Source organism: Mchenga conophoros, linkage group LG15 (genome assembly GCF_057382185.1).
Source record: "Mchenga conophoros isolate Kocher_MC1m ecotype Shallow Benthic linkage group LG15, M_conophoros_male_GT1.1, whole genome shotgun sequence".
NCBI lineage: Eukaryota > Metazoa > Chordata > Actinopteri > Cichliformes > Cichlidae > Mchenga > Mchenga conophoros.
This window is the reverse complement of record NC_140540.1, coordinates 32,801,184-32,815,478: the sequence shown is the minus strand read 5'-3', so window position 1 is coordinate 32,815,478 and position 14,295 is coordinate 32,801,184. Positions and strand designations below refer to the sequence as shown.

Sequence of the window (14,295 nt, the reverse complement as noted above, 5' to 3'; positions counted from 1 at the left end):
CGATCATTCAGAAATGGAAGGAGTATGGCACACCTGTAAACCCACCCAGAGAGCGGCCCAGCCAGGCAAGATAAACCTGTCTCTGTCAGTCCCTGCATCCTTAAATGTTGTCTTGAGTTCTCTCTGGCTGTCACTTTGGTGCATTTAAACCCCTGTTCCTCCCTGTCCTCATCATCTGTTGTCTTCGTCTCCATTATCAGTCATCATAATTTTACCATCTCTCTGCAAGTCTGCAAATTTCTTTATTAAATCATAAGATTCTTAAATTCATCAAGTCTCTCTGTGCCTGGGTCCTCGTCACAAAACATGACATCACTGTTTTGTACATTTTAACACAATTTAATCCAACATTTGTGAAAGAAAAGCAAAACACTTTTTTGAAAAGTCTGGAACAAAACCATCAAATCTGATAAAGGTTATTTAAATGCTGCCAAAGAAGAATGGATTGGAATAAAAAAAAAATACATATCCTAACCTTAATTACTGGGGGAGAATAATGAATGATACTCATAGTGAGTAAAAAGTAAACTGAGTGCATTTTTTTGGACAGAGATTCACTTTTAATGTGTATGTATAATATAATACAGATACATAAAAATACACTCCCAAAACAGAATCAATTATTACAAATAAATTATTACAAAATATTAATATAAAAACTATAAAAATGAAGGCAACTTTGCCTGTGGTAGAATGTATACAATGTATGAAAAAATCTTTATTGCAGATACTAATTTTACTAATTTAATAATACTAATTTTGTGTTGTAAGCTTTATGACTTTCATGCTTTCATCGTGGTCCTTGGGAGAGCTTGACATTTTTTTTATCAGGTGGTACACACTGTAAAAAGTTTGAGAAACACTGATAAGTTGAGTGTATGTGTGCTTTTGGAAAACATTTAAAGCTGCAGTACAGAATCTTTGAAACAAGCTTAAAACATTTTTAGAATATAAACAGAGCACTCTGCTTCTCTTTACAGCTCCTCACTCCACCAGGGCTGTTTGGCACTTTCTGATAGTGTGCAAATGTGATGTACGTACTGCGGCAGTCATACAGACAACTGGACGGTCCAAAAGTTGGCCTACCTATTACTGACTGAGGTTTTAGTAGAGTTGTGGCTGAACCACATAAAAATATATCATTAATTTTAATCTCCCCAATCAATTTTAAGTTATGTTGGAATGTTGTTAAAGATGGTCAAAAATGTTTCAACCTAGTTTGTTTTGCAGATTCTGTATAGCAGCTTTAATATCGGGAGAACACAACTTTCAGATTGTGTGAGTAAAATCAGGTTTTTTCTCTTTGTCAGTTTAACAGTTTCTGTTGTGCCTGTCACTATTCCCTGTCTGTTTTCTTACCTGGTTCTTCCTGACCTTCCCCTCTTTCCTCTCTCCCTCTTTGGACTGACAATCATACATAAATAGATTGTATTCAATTAGTTGATTCTATTAAGATCACTAACAAAAAGTCCTCTCTCAGTCTACTTTCAACCAAAAGGCAAATAATCAAACCACATGAACATCTAATAAAAGATATAAACATTGAAACACTGATCCAACATTATTCTTGATTGATGGATCATTTGATCTTACACTTTTACCTGAATGTGGCTCCTTTTTTTTGAAAAAAACTTCCTTATATCCATCATGAACCTGGCTGTCTCTCTGTACACAAACACACACACAACAGGAGTTATAAGGTTAATGGGCATTCAGTCAGTTAGCTAGTTAGTATCCATTTCAAACAGGACAGTGGTAACAACAGTAGGCGGCGGACAATTTAAAGTTTTAGATTTTAAATAGGCTGTATACATTTCAATGGGAGCAACAGGACGGTCAAATGTCGCTGAATTTACTACAGAGCAGGACAGATTGTAGGGTAGCAAACATTGTCGGAAAACACGCTTTCAACACTGCAGGTTACCTGGGTGTAATGTTTTTCAGCTAAAAAGAAACATGGTCTGACTCCTACCTAACTATATAAAGAGTAACTGAAGGTTAAATGCAGCTAACATGTCCTGTTTTAAGCCAGGCACCCCCAAAAATGGGGACACAGCAAACATGTGGAAGAAGGTGCTCTGGTCAGATGAGACCAAAATGGAACTTTTTGGCCAAAATGCAAAACGCTATGTGTGGCGGAAAAATAACACTGTACATCACTCTATACACACCTTGGAAGAAAACCTCTTGGAGTCTGCAAAAGACTTGAGACTGGGGCGGAGGTTCACCTTCCAGCAGGACAACGACCCTAAACATAAAGCCAGGGCAACAATGGAATGGTTTAAAACAAACCATAACCATGTGTTAGAATGGGCCAGTCAAAGTCTAGATCTAAATCCAATCGAGAATCTGTGGAAAGATCTGAAAACTGCTGTTCGCAAACGCTGTCCATCTAATCTGACTGAGCTGGAGCTGTTTTGCAAAGAAGAATGGGCAAGGATTTCAGTCTCTAGATGTGCAAAGCTGGTAGAGACATACCCTAAAAGACTGGCAGCTGTAATTGCAGCAAAAGGTGGTTCTACAAAGTATTGACTAAGGGGGCTGAATAATTACACACACCCCACTTTTCATTTATTTATTTGTAAAAAATGTACGATTTTCATTCCACTTCTCACGTGTACACCACTTTGTATTGGTCTTTCAAGTGGAATTCCAATAAAATTGATTCATGTTTGTGGCTGTAATGTGACAAAATGTGGAAAAGTTCAAGGGAGCCGAATACTTTTGCAAGCCACTATATATTTCATTTAGGGATAAATCCACATCTTCTCAGTATTTGAAAGTACTCAAGCTGTTTTCTTTCAAGGGCATGGGATAAAAGAGTGAAGCAGTGTGGCTGCTCACAGTTAATGGACCTTGAATGTGGAACGTTCCAAAGGAACAGCCTCCTCACTCTGAAGAGTGACAGGCCCGGATTACAGAAGTGACAGTCTGGACATCATGAATAATTACTGTGATTGTTCTCCTGTAGTCAAAAGAAAGGAGAGAGCATAAAGGATAAAGCACTCTTTATCTAGTCTATCAGATGATTCCATAGTGGAAAGAGCAATAACAATTTCTCTATGAGGACCCAGAGTATTGTGTGTGTTGCACCCATCAGTTTAAGAACCAGTATAGATAAACACAAGCTTTATTATGGATCTGAATTAGTTTTGAATCTGCTTTCTAAGTTACTTTTACCTGATGATTCAGTAGGCTTAAAAATTCAAAAAGAATACATTTGAATCATTTTGAGGTCTACAAACTGCCAAGCTCACTCCATGAGCTTAATGTGCTGCTTCTTTTGCTAATCCTTTTGTCATGCGCCGTGGTGCGCGGGCACGAAAGGATCCAGGCGCAGACTCCGAGCTAACAAAAAGACACTTTATTAAAACAACGAAAGGCGACCCGGGGAAAGTAGAGAGCAAAACAGAAACTAAAAATCCGGGGAAACAATGACACGAGGAAGGGGGGCTGCAATAGAAAGGGGAGATGATTACTAGGGAGCCAGGAAGCGGGGAGAACATATCAGGACTGAGTTAGAGTAGGGGCTTACGATAGAACGGAACCGTGGGAGCTCGGGAGGGAAGTGTGGCAGTCCGTGGGGGCAGGAAGTCCGTGGAATGGCGAGTGGGCCAGGTGAGCGCCGCGAGATCCAGTTGAGCCGGAGGACAGGCAGGTAGCAGACGCCGAGTAGAAATCTGGACAGAAGTAGGCAGGTTAAACAAAGTTCCAAGCAGAAGAGAATGCACACTTTTCGTGGAAGTCTGGTTACCACTGTGGGGATGACTACGGACTGGCGTGGAGCATCCGTCAGCGCCGGATTAAGTGGATCTCCGTGTAATCACCGGGATGGAGAGCAGGTGTGCTAGTGATGGCCCAGCCCGGGGGTGTGGCTACCCGAGCATCACGCATTCCACAGACCATGACACCTTTATTGCCTTGAGCTTTTGTGACATTGTCAAGGAGAGTAGATGTTCTGTAACATCTAATCCAAGATGTTACAGAATATGGCCCCGTCCATTGTGAAGTCTTCCTGTACCCTTAGCAATAATAATAATAATAATAACAGCCCCAAAACATAATGTTTCCAACTCAGTGCTTGACTGTGGGGATGCTGTTCTTTGTACCCAACATTTCTCTTCCTCTGAACACAGTAGGTTAAGCTGATGCCAAAGAGGTGGATTTGATTTCATCTGACCACAACACTTTCCTCAAGCCTTTTTCAAATCATTTAGATTTTCACTGGCAAACTAAAAGCCAACGGGAAATGATTTTTCAAGTGGCTCATTATGGCATATGGCACATGATAAAACTCTGGAGCAAATAATTGAGCCATTTTATTGGCTGGGCATTAGTGTCAGCTGGTTAACCAGCCAGCCATCCCAAAAGCACCTTTGCAGCCGTTACCCTTAATGGAGGTCATATTTTAGTACATTGACATGGAGATCATCGGGCCATTTCACCAGAGTGCAAGTGAATATTGCTTTGTATTGGTTCTGGTGGATTATGCAATGTGATAACCCAAAGCAGTGCCGCTGAGGACCACTTCTGCAAAGAGTATGGCGCAGGCGCTGTTTCAGGTCATCTCCCAAGTTGGCATTTCAAAAGAGATACTGACTGACAAGGGCACATGGTTCATGTCTTGTATACTAAAGCAGCTATATGAATTTTTTGGGCATTAAATTTGTTCGGATCAGTGTCTACCACCCTCCGGCTTATGGGCTGGTGGAGCAGCTTAATATAACTTTAAAGTCCATGATTCATAACCCCATTCACAAAAATGAACGCAGCTATTTTTTGCAGTACGGGAGGTGCCCAGGCCTCCACAGTTAAGCTGGAGTTATTGCTCAGCAGAAAGTCACAGGGTTTGGACCTGATTAAAGCAAGCTGGGAAGAAGGTCTGAGCCAGGTTAAAAATTAAATTCAATACATTCTTGACCTGAGAGTAAAGCTGCACACTTTTGGGGAGGTTGTTACGAAAAAATTTGCTCGAGACCAGCAATGTCAGCACCACCTGTACAACAGAGGGTCTAGATTCAGGCAATTTTTGCTGGGAGATAAAGTGCTTGTATTACTCCCTTCTTCTAGCTCAAAGTTACTCACCAGTAACTTGCGCTTTTAAATGTCCCCCACGGGTGGCAAGGACCCTTTGCTGTCACACGGTGGGGGGGGGGGGACATGGACTGTGAAGTGGTACAGTCAGACAGGGGAGGCCACACAGATATATCATCTCAATCTCCTTAAAGCAAGGAGAGAGGCTGAAATCACTTCTCTGCTGAGTCTGGTGAAGGAGATAGATGATCTGGGGTCAGAGGTCCTAAATTCCACCATTCCTGCCTCCCTCCATTGTGATGACCATCTCACACAAATCCAGAGAGTGGATGTTGTTGCATTGCAACAAGGTTTTGCAGATGTGTTCTCCCCTCTGCCCAGCTGAACCAGTCTCATAGAACACCATTTTGAGACGCCAGCCATCTTCCAACGGCTCATGGACCAGGTGACTATGTGTCTGGGGTACCACTTTGATGGCAAGCAGGTGGGCCTGTAAATGGATGAAGCACCAGCCATTGCATCCTGCCCACGTCCAATGACCAAAAGGATGCAAGGCGGTTCTTGGGGCTGGTTGGTTACTACCGCCAGGCTTTGTGGACATGATCAGGCCCCTGGGTGATCTCACCCAAAAGGGTTGCCAAGATCAGGTCCACTGGAGTGGATTGAGCAGTGCCACATGGCATTCTTGCAGGTGAAGAAGGCTTTCTGTGGGGAACCCTTGCTCTACACCAGCGGTCCCCAACCTTTTTTGCGCCACGGACCGGTTCATGCCCGACAATATTTTCACGGACCGGCCTTTAAGGTGTCGCGGATAAATACAATAAAATAAAACTAGTACCGGTACCGAAAAAAAGAAGATTTATTCATAACACACGTGAAAAGACCCAGGAAAACCAAGTTAACGATAAAAACGATAATAAAATAACGCTGAAAACCGATAAAAACCCTGAAAACCATACATTTCACACCTGAGCCTCAACTCTCGCGGCCCGGTACCAAACAACTCACGGACCGGTACCGGTCCGAGGGGGTTGGGGACCGCTGCTCTACACACCTAACTTCTTCCTCCTTTTTATTCTGTAGACTGATGCCTTGAACGGAGGGCTGGGGGCCATTTTGTCCCAGCAGGTAAGGGGGGTCGACAACCCACTTGTGTACATTAGCAGGAAACGGTCTTTCACCCTCTGTTCATATCTCTCCAAACAGGGGTGTGGTTTGTGGCTCATCTGCAGGGGAGGGGTGGAGCAGTTAGTTCAAGGTGTGGTGTCAAGGGAGGCTAGCTAACACAGCTGTTCTCCATCACACTTTCATGCCACCCTACTTAAGTATGATGCCAGGACCTGACAAGGTTTACCTTGTTTCAAACCCCTGCGTCCCTCTCTATGTGTTTGTGTTTACAGGGAGTGCAGAATTATTAGGCAAATGAGTATTTTGTCCACATCATCCTCTTCATGCATGTTGTCTTACTCCAAGCTGTATAGGCTCGAAAGCCTACTACCAATTAAGCATATTAGGTGATGTGCATCTCTGTAATGAGAAGGGGTGTGGTCTAATGACATCAACATCCTATATCAGGTGTGCATAATTATTAGGCAACGTCCTTTCCTTTGGCAAAATGGGTCAAAAGAAGGACTTGACAGGCTCAGAAAAGTCAAAAATAGTGAGATATCTTGCAGAGGGATGCAGCAGTCTCAAAATTGCAAAGCTTCTGAAGCGTGATCATCGAACAATCAAGCGTTTCATTCAAAATAGTCAACAGGGTTGCAAAATAACTGCCCATGAACTGAGAAAAGTCAAGCGTGCAGCTGCCAAGATGCCACTTGCCACCAGTTTGGCCATATTTCAGAGCTGCAACATCACTGGAGTGCCCAAAAGCACAAGGTGTGCAATACTCAGAGACATGGCCAAGGTAAGAAAGGCTGAAAGACGACCACCACTGAACAAGACACACAAGCTGAAACGTCAAGACTGGGCCAAGAAATATCTCAAGACTGATTTTTCCAAGGTTTTATGGACTGATGAAATGAGAGTGAGTCTTGATGGGCCAGATGGATGGGCCCGTGGCTGGATTGGTAAAGGGCTTAGAGCTCCAGTCCGACACAGACGCCAGCAAGGTGGAGGTGGAGTACTGGTTTGGGCTGGTATCATCAAAGATGAGCTTGTGGGGCCTATTCGGGTTGAGGATGGAGTCAAGCTCAACTCCCAGTCCTACTGCCAGTTTCTGGAAGACACCTTCTTCAAGCAGTGGTACAGGAAGAAGTCTGCATCCTTCAAGAAAAACATGATTTTCATGCAGGACAATGCTCCATCACACGTGTCCAAGTACTCCACAGCGTGGCTGGCAAGAAAGGGTATAAAAGAAGAAAAACTAATGACATGGCCACCTTGTTCACCTGATCTGAACCCCATTGAGAACCTGTGGTCCATCATCAAATGTGAGATTTACAAGAAGGGAAAACAGTACACCTCTCTGAACAGTGTCTGGGAGGCTGTGGTTGCTGCTGCACGCAATGTTGATGGTGAACAGATCAAAACACTGACAGAATCCATGGATGGCAGGCTTTTGAGTGTCCTTGCAAAGAAAGGTGGCTATATTGGTCGCTGATTTATTTTTGTTTTGTTTTTGAATGTCAGAAATGTTATATTGGTTTCACTGGTAAAAATAAATAATTGAAATGGGCATATATTTGTTTTTTGTTAAGTTGCCTAATAATTATGCACAGTAATAGTCACCTGCACACACAGATATCCCCCTAAAATAGCTAAAACTAAAAACAAACTAAAAACTACTTCCAAAAACATTCAGCTTTGATATTAATGAGTTTTTTTGGGTTCATTGAGAACATGGTTGTTGTTCAATAATAAAATTATTCCTCAAAAATACAACTTGCCTAATAATTCTGCACTCCCTGTATGTGTGTTTGTGTGTCCTTGTGTCTTGTTTCCCTTTTCTGTTCCCATGTTCCCCCTCCTTATGTTAATTCCATTTCGCCCCTGTCTGTCATGTTTTTCCATGTTTCCCCAGCTCATCATTTCTTGCTCCCGCTCTCTCCCTCTTGGTTCTCTGCTCCCTCACTCTCTCTCTGTCTTATTTCCTTCCTTATCTCCCTAGTCCATCTAACTTCCCTGAGTGTTCTTTCCTCCTACCTCCCATGTCATGTTGTATGAATTAGTCTACGTCTCAGTGCATCCTGTTTTACTTTGATAGTCTCCTGTCCGGTGTACATAATGTTCAGTTTTGTTCCCCCTGACTCTTAGTTAGATCACATTCAGCTGTGTTTGATTTTTCTTATGTTTTTTTTTCTTATTTTAAATCAAGTTTCTTTCCTCCTGTGGTTTGTTCCCTTGTTTGCCCTTGTGTGTATTTATCTCTGTGTCTCCCTCTGTCCAGTGTTGCTATCTCCCTCATACCTTGCTGTGTGTTCCATTTGTTGGTTTAGGTTCCTGTAATCTCCAGTTCAGTTTTGTTTCTTTGACATTCCAGCAATAAAGCTGTGCTTTTGTGTTAAGTCCTGCCCACTGAGTCTGCATTTTGGGTCCAATCGTGCCTCCCTCACACACAGTTCATGACAAGCGAGGCAGCAGCACAAGCAATTATCACATTGTAAGTAAAGCATCCATGTACTGTCAACGCTGTGTGCCTTGGGTCTTTCATACCACAATGTACTTTTTCAGCTTTGGTTGAGTAATGAAATTGATTCATTACTTTAACTTTTACTGGAGTATTTTTTTTTAACACAGGTATCTGTACTTCTGGTTCAGTACGGGTATTAACTACAAACCCATACGGTAAAAAAATACATTTTTCCTGGCCAAAATATATTTCAAATATATGGTAAATATATGTTGTATTTGTGATGCTCAAAAATTGAAATTGAAAATATAATTTTTTTCAAACCAAAATACATTTCAAAAGATATTTCAGAGTGAAGAAAATACATTTCCAACCTTACAGTAGAATGTATATCAAAGTATCCTTTATTTAAAATGTATTTAGTGCAATAATGATGATGATGATAACAATAATAATACTAAAAGTAACATGTTTTATGTACATCTGCAAAAAACAGTTGGATTCAAACAAAACAGAGTCAAAGGTTTAGCAAGAATTAGGTTGTTTATTCATTTTCTTACAGTATTTCACATTACACAGTATCTCACGTTCACTGTAGCGTTCACTTGACTTTGAAATTATCTGTCAGTGATACAGTAAACAAGATACAACAACTGCTATGTACACTTTAGTTTTTGACAATATATACAATATAGTACTTAAAGGAACACACTCCACTTTTGTTTTTTTGGAAATAGGCTCATTCTCCATCTCCCTCAGAGTTAAAAATGCAGCGTCTTCTTTCTAGATCTGTACGTTAATAGGGCTCTGGAGTGTGATCTTACCGGATGGGGCATAGCCAGGATTTTTGGTTGAGGCGCTATATTAGCAGGCCAAACAAATTTGCTGTGTGATCGGTTGTAATGTTAGATTGCACTACCGGCAAGGGAATAAGCTTGAAAATGGGCTCTCTTTTCATTGTTTCCTCACCTGGAAGCATCATGAGGGAGCTTATGTGTTGGATGTTACCAAAAGAAGGTGTCTAGCCTGGATAGCAGCTGTGAGACGAGCTGATATTCAGTTCTCTACCATCCACAGATATCTGTTGGTGTGCTTCAGTATTTTCATTCTGGTAAGTTCTAAATAAGTTCATATTACTCTTTTTATTTTCAATGCACTCTGAGGTCATAGCAAATTAGAACAAACATGCAGAACTACCTTTATTTCTAGAGTTGCTAATTATTTGGCATTATTGCAGGCAAACCAGCCTATGAAATGAATGAAAGAAATCCAACACTACACATGGTTCACTACGAAATCTTTGTACATGCTACATACCAATCAGATTACTTCTTCCATGTGAGGGTGAAAAGGTGACCTTTCTGGATAAAATGGCAAAGGTTTGCTGCGTTTTGGTGAACATGTGCCCCAGTGTGTTGGTAAAACCAGGGAAAATGCCCTTGTTAAATACTCTTAAAAGTCTTGTGCTGTATATGTAGTGATACATTTTCAAAAGACACAGTAAATTACAGAATGCTATTAGTGGGTGATATTATATAAATGCTGTCATGATTTTATGTAAACATTTTGTCATTTGTAAATTATACATGACATTGATTCTACATTATAACTGATGTGATGTTCTATAAAGTGGTTTTAATTAAAAATAGGCAAGCATTTGTTTGTTTCTTTATTCAACTTTTGAACAGTGGTAATTAGTAAGTACATAATCAGTAAATGCAAATTATTTACAGCCCCCCCCCCCCCCCCCTCCTAAATTAAAACATTATGGGTTATTCAGAACAGAACTATGCTTGGAAAAATATTTTCCTATCAGTTGATCCAACTCCTCCACAGTAGCAGGTGGAATTCTTTTGTTTTGAGGACGGCTTCTTTTACCTATTACTACAGATGGTCTGTTTATGTTTTGATTGAGAGCCTTTTTTTTTGGGCAGCTGAAGAGGAGAAGTCTATCTTATGGCCAACCTCTGGCTGTATCTTGGTCATATTACCCAGCAAAATCCAGTATGCAGGTTCATCTGTAACAGTCCTTGTGCCACAGATCAACACTGTTGCTTCTACATTAAACAGAAGAGCAGTGACGTGGGTGCAGGTCTCCACGACTCCGGCCATACAGCTGCAGCGGGCGCCTTCAACCTTCCCTGTGATGCTCACAATGACCCATGGCTGCAATGCTGGTTGATTCAGTCTTTGAGAGTGCAGTACCTGAAACACACACAGACAAAGTTCAAGACACGAACTTTAATAAGCCAAGGCCAACACAAATGTGTTGTATCTACGTTCAAATACATTAATCATAAATGTAACAAATAAAGTGTTTTTATGTATCCATCTATAGAAAGCTGCACGTTATATTTTAAATCTGCATATTTCTTTTTAGAAAGCATAAAGTTTGACTTTAAGTGACAATTGTGGACACCTAATATGATAAGCAGATTCTGCAGGTCATTAACCAATGTATAAAACTAAAATAAAATGTATTTTTAGTGACACAGCACACAAACACGGAAGCAAGATGTGTAATTAGGATTATTTATAATAAATATGAATTAATTAGTGCAATTTCTTTAACCATAGAGAATAACTAAATCCTTCAGAACAATGTCACATCAGTGCACTGAACTCACTATGTTATCCATCTAACAGAGCTTCCACATGTTCTTACTGTAATCTCCCCCTCATGAATGAATTTATGCTTGCACTAATCTGAATGTTCAGAGGGAAATCAAACGCATTTTATTCGCAGTACTCAGGCTGACTTACCTTTGTTTGAATGACGGCGTACTCACAATTGTACCCAGTCCTTGGTGAATTGGATGTGGGCCTCCAGAGATTTATAATGGCGAAATTGGTGCTCCGTGTATGCGCTGACTTTGCAAACAAGGTACAAGAATAGATCATGCTAAGTCAATAGTGGTTTGGTCTTCAGGGTTTCTACTCCACTGCCGGATTTCATACGGGTCCACATTTCCAATGCACGCTATTTTTTTTTTTGCAATTACAGTCTCTTTGCATCTGGACACAACCTGTCTCTATACCGTCCTTTTTCTTTTGAGCTACTTTTCAGAATTGCTCGTCCTTCCAACACAGTGGCTGTGTCCGAATTCAGGGGAAGGATGCTTAAAATGGCATATTTGGATGCAATGATGTCACAGCGACGTGGCGAAGGCTGTCCGAATTCAAAGAGCACTCAAAATGTGGCGACAAATGCGTCCTACCTCTCCGCAAATTTGAGGGTTAGCCGTGTCCGAATTCTGGGGAAGGATGCGCCAATGCCACATTTGGAGGCAATGACGTCACAGCGACGTGGCGAAGGCTGTCCGAATTCAAAGAGTACTCAAAATGTGGCGACAAATGCATCCTACTTTTCCCTGAATTCTAAGGATGGGTCCGATGTATCCTTCATGTCCTACTATATCCCAGGATTCATTGCGGGCCACCTGCCGCATAAATTCCAAACCAGTAGAAGCATTTTGGACCGGAACAATGGCGGGCAAACCGGGCGTGACAGTGGGAGAGGAATCTGCATTCACATGTAAGTACTTGAAAATCTGGTGTTACAAAAGTTAAAGCCCCATAGCGGTTCTGTTGGTAGTCTCTGGGCATATGCCTGTGTTTAGCTTATAATCCATAGAATCCCCGTGATAGATTGCACTTGAACTAGTATGGTGACCCCAGCAGTTTGTCATGCATTGCCACTCTCATACAGCTACGTTATATCTTGCTAATTAATCATTTTGTGATACGTTGCAGGGAACAAAGAGCAAACAACTCTCCTCATCAGATTGCAAGGCGAAAACGACCACCTCTTCACTGCGGTGAAGAATTCTGCCACTGTGGCATGGAGGTACAAGAACAAATCAATTCACACCCATATATGAGTGTAGTTTCATTAACCCTCATGCTGCACAGAACCTGTGATGTCCATTCGGTATCACTCTGGCGTGCTGCTGTGCAAACGTCCGGATGTGGGGATCAACATAGTTGCCAACGTTTCTGTCTGCTCTTATTTTTCAGGTGTGATCAGGACTATACTGGAGAAGATGGGTTTGCAGGGGACAGTCACCCCCTTGCAGAAAAGGAAAAAGTGGGTTAACCTCAAGACAAAATACAAAGTATGTTGTTCTCAAGCAGATAAGTCATGAGGACACAAGTTAGTAAATGTGCACCTACTAAGAATTGTTGTGGTGTTATCATGTGTTAACTGTTGTGTTTTTATTTCCTCTGCCATTAGGACTGCAAGTATCCAGGGTCAGGAGAGGGTGTAAGTGGGAAGCCCACTGCTGCCACTTGGCCCTGGTTTGCCCTCATGGACGAGGTAATAGTACAGAGGCCGTCCATCAGGCTCCCTGTCCTACTGTCCACTCTCCCTGAGGACACTCCAGGGCCAAGTTCAGCAGTGGGTGACCAGAATGTAGCAGAATCTGACACTGATGAGGGAGACAGTCAGCCACCGACAACAGCAAGGAAGAGGAAACGGGATCGGGATGACGAGCTGCTCAACCTCATCAGGGAGGATATGCAGCAACAAAGGGAGGCTGAGGAGAGAAGGGCACAGGAGAGCAAGGAGCGAATGGACAGACTTTTTACAATCCTGGAACGTCTGATCCCAAAATGACTGCTGCATCCCTCTAATTTCATTTGACAGTTCTGTGACATTTGTGTGTTGAGATGATTTTCCAGGCACCAGACACCTTCTTTTTCCTGCATTGCAAACACTTTCCTTTAAATTATTTTGTTACATTGTGCCCTTTGTGTTGGATGTTACAAGTCTCATTTTCGCAATAAATAAATAAACAACAAAGAAACAAAAACAAAAAACAAATGTGCAATGCATAAGCAGCATTTGAAGACTAAAATATTTGCAGCTATGTACATGTGTTCACACAAGATTAACCTGAGTGTCCTGTTCCCGGATCATTTCTTTCACAACTCCAATACATGCCAGGAAGTCCCTGGCAGTGTTGCTGGATCTGCTGAAGACAGATCAGACATGGATGGGGTGCTGCAACTGTGACCTGCGGTTTGTCTCTTCTAGTCGACGAGTGGAGATTCACACAGGGTGGTCTGCAAAGAGAGCTTAAGGATGCATCCTCCCACTGTCCACTGCAACGTCCATCCACAGGTTTGCAGGGCTGGCTCTATCGACGGCTGCTGCACCACTAAGATATGTAGACAGAGATATGTAAGCAGGAGTGCCATGAAGTGCCATATGCCACCGGAGAAAAGGTTCCTAGACAAATTTGCACTTGCCTGTTAACAGTAGTCGTGGTCTGGTGGTACCTCCTCCAGGGCTGACACCTCAGATGACAGTTGGTCCTGCCAACATATATATATATATATATATATATATATATATATATATATATATATATATATATATATATATATATATATATATATATATAAGGGGTGCAACGATACACAAAATTCACGGTTCGGTTCGGTTCGATACTTTGGTGTCACGGTTCGATATTTTTTCGATACAAAAAAAATGTTCATGACTTTTTAATTTGCCATTTATTAAAATTATAAATATATATTTTAACTCAAAAGTACAGTTTTTAAATTTAACCCTAACGCTTGTGCGTGTTTTTTATTTTGACAGCGAATGCGCACCTGCGGACCACTTATGTGCAGCCCTGGTTATTTAGCTCGTCATATTGCAGCCACAGAAATTCTTTTGT

General features: G+C 41.6%; 1 protein-coding gene across 1 annotated transcript; it reads left to right on the top strand.

Annotated features, from left to right (window-relative positions):
* Positions 1-12,094: 12,094 nt before the first annotated feature.
* Positions 12,095-13,226, top strand: LOC146558674 (uncharacterized). Its single transcript, XM_085245908.1, has 4 exons — positions 12,095-12,143; positions 12,362-12,455; positions 12,636-12,723; positions 12,843-13,226. The coding sequence occupies exons 1-4, from the start codon at positions 12,095-12,097 to the stop codon at positions 13,224-13,226; spliced, it is 615 nt and encodes a 204-aa protein (XP_085102034.1).
* The last annotated feature ends 1,069 nt before the right edge of the window (positions 13,227-14,295 follow it).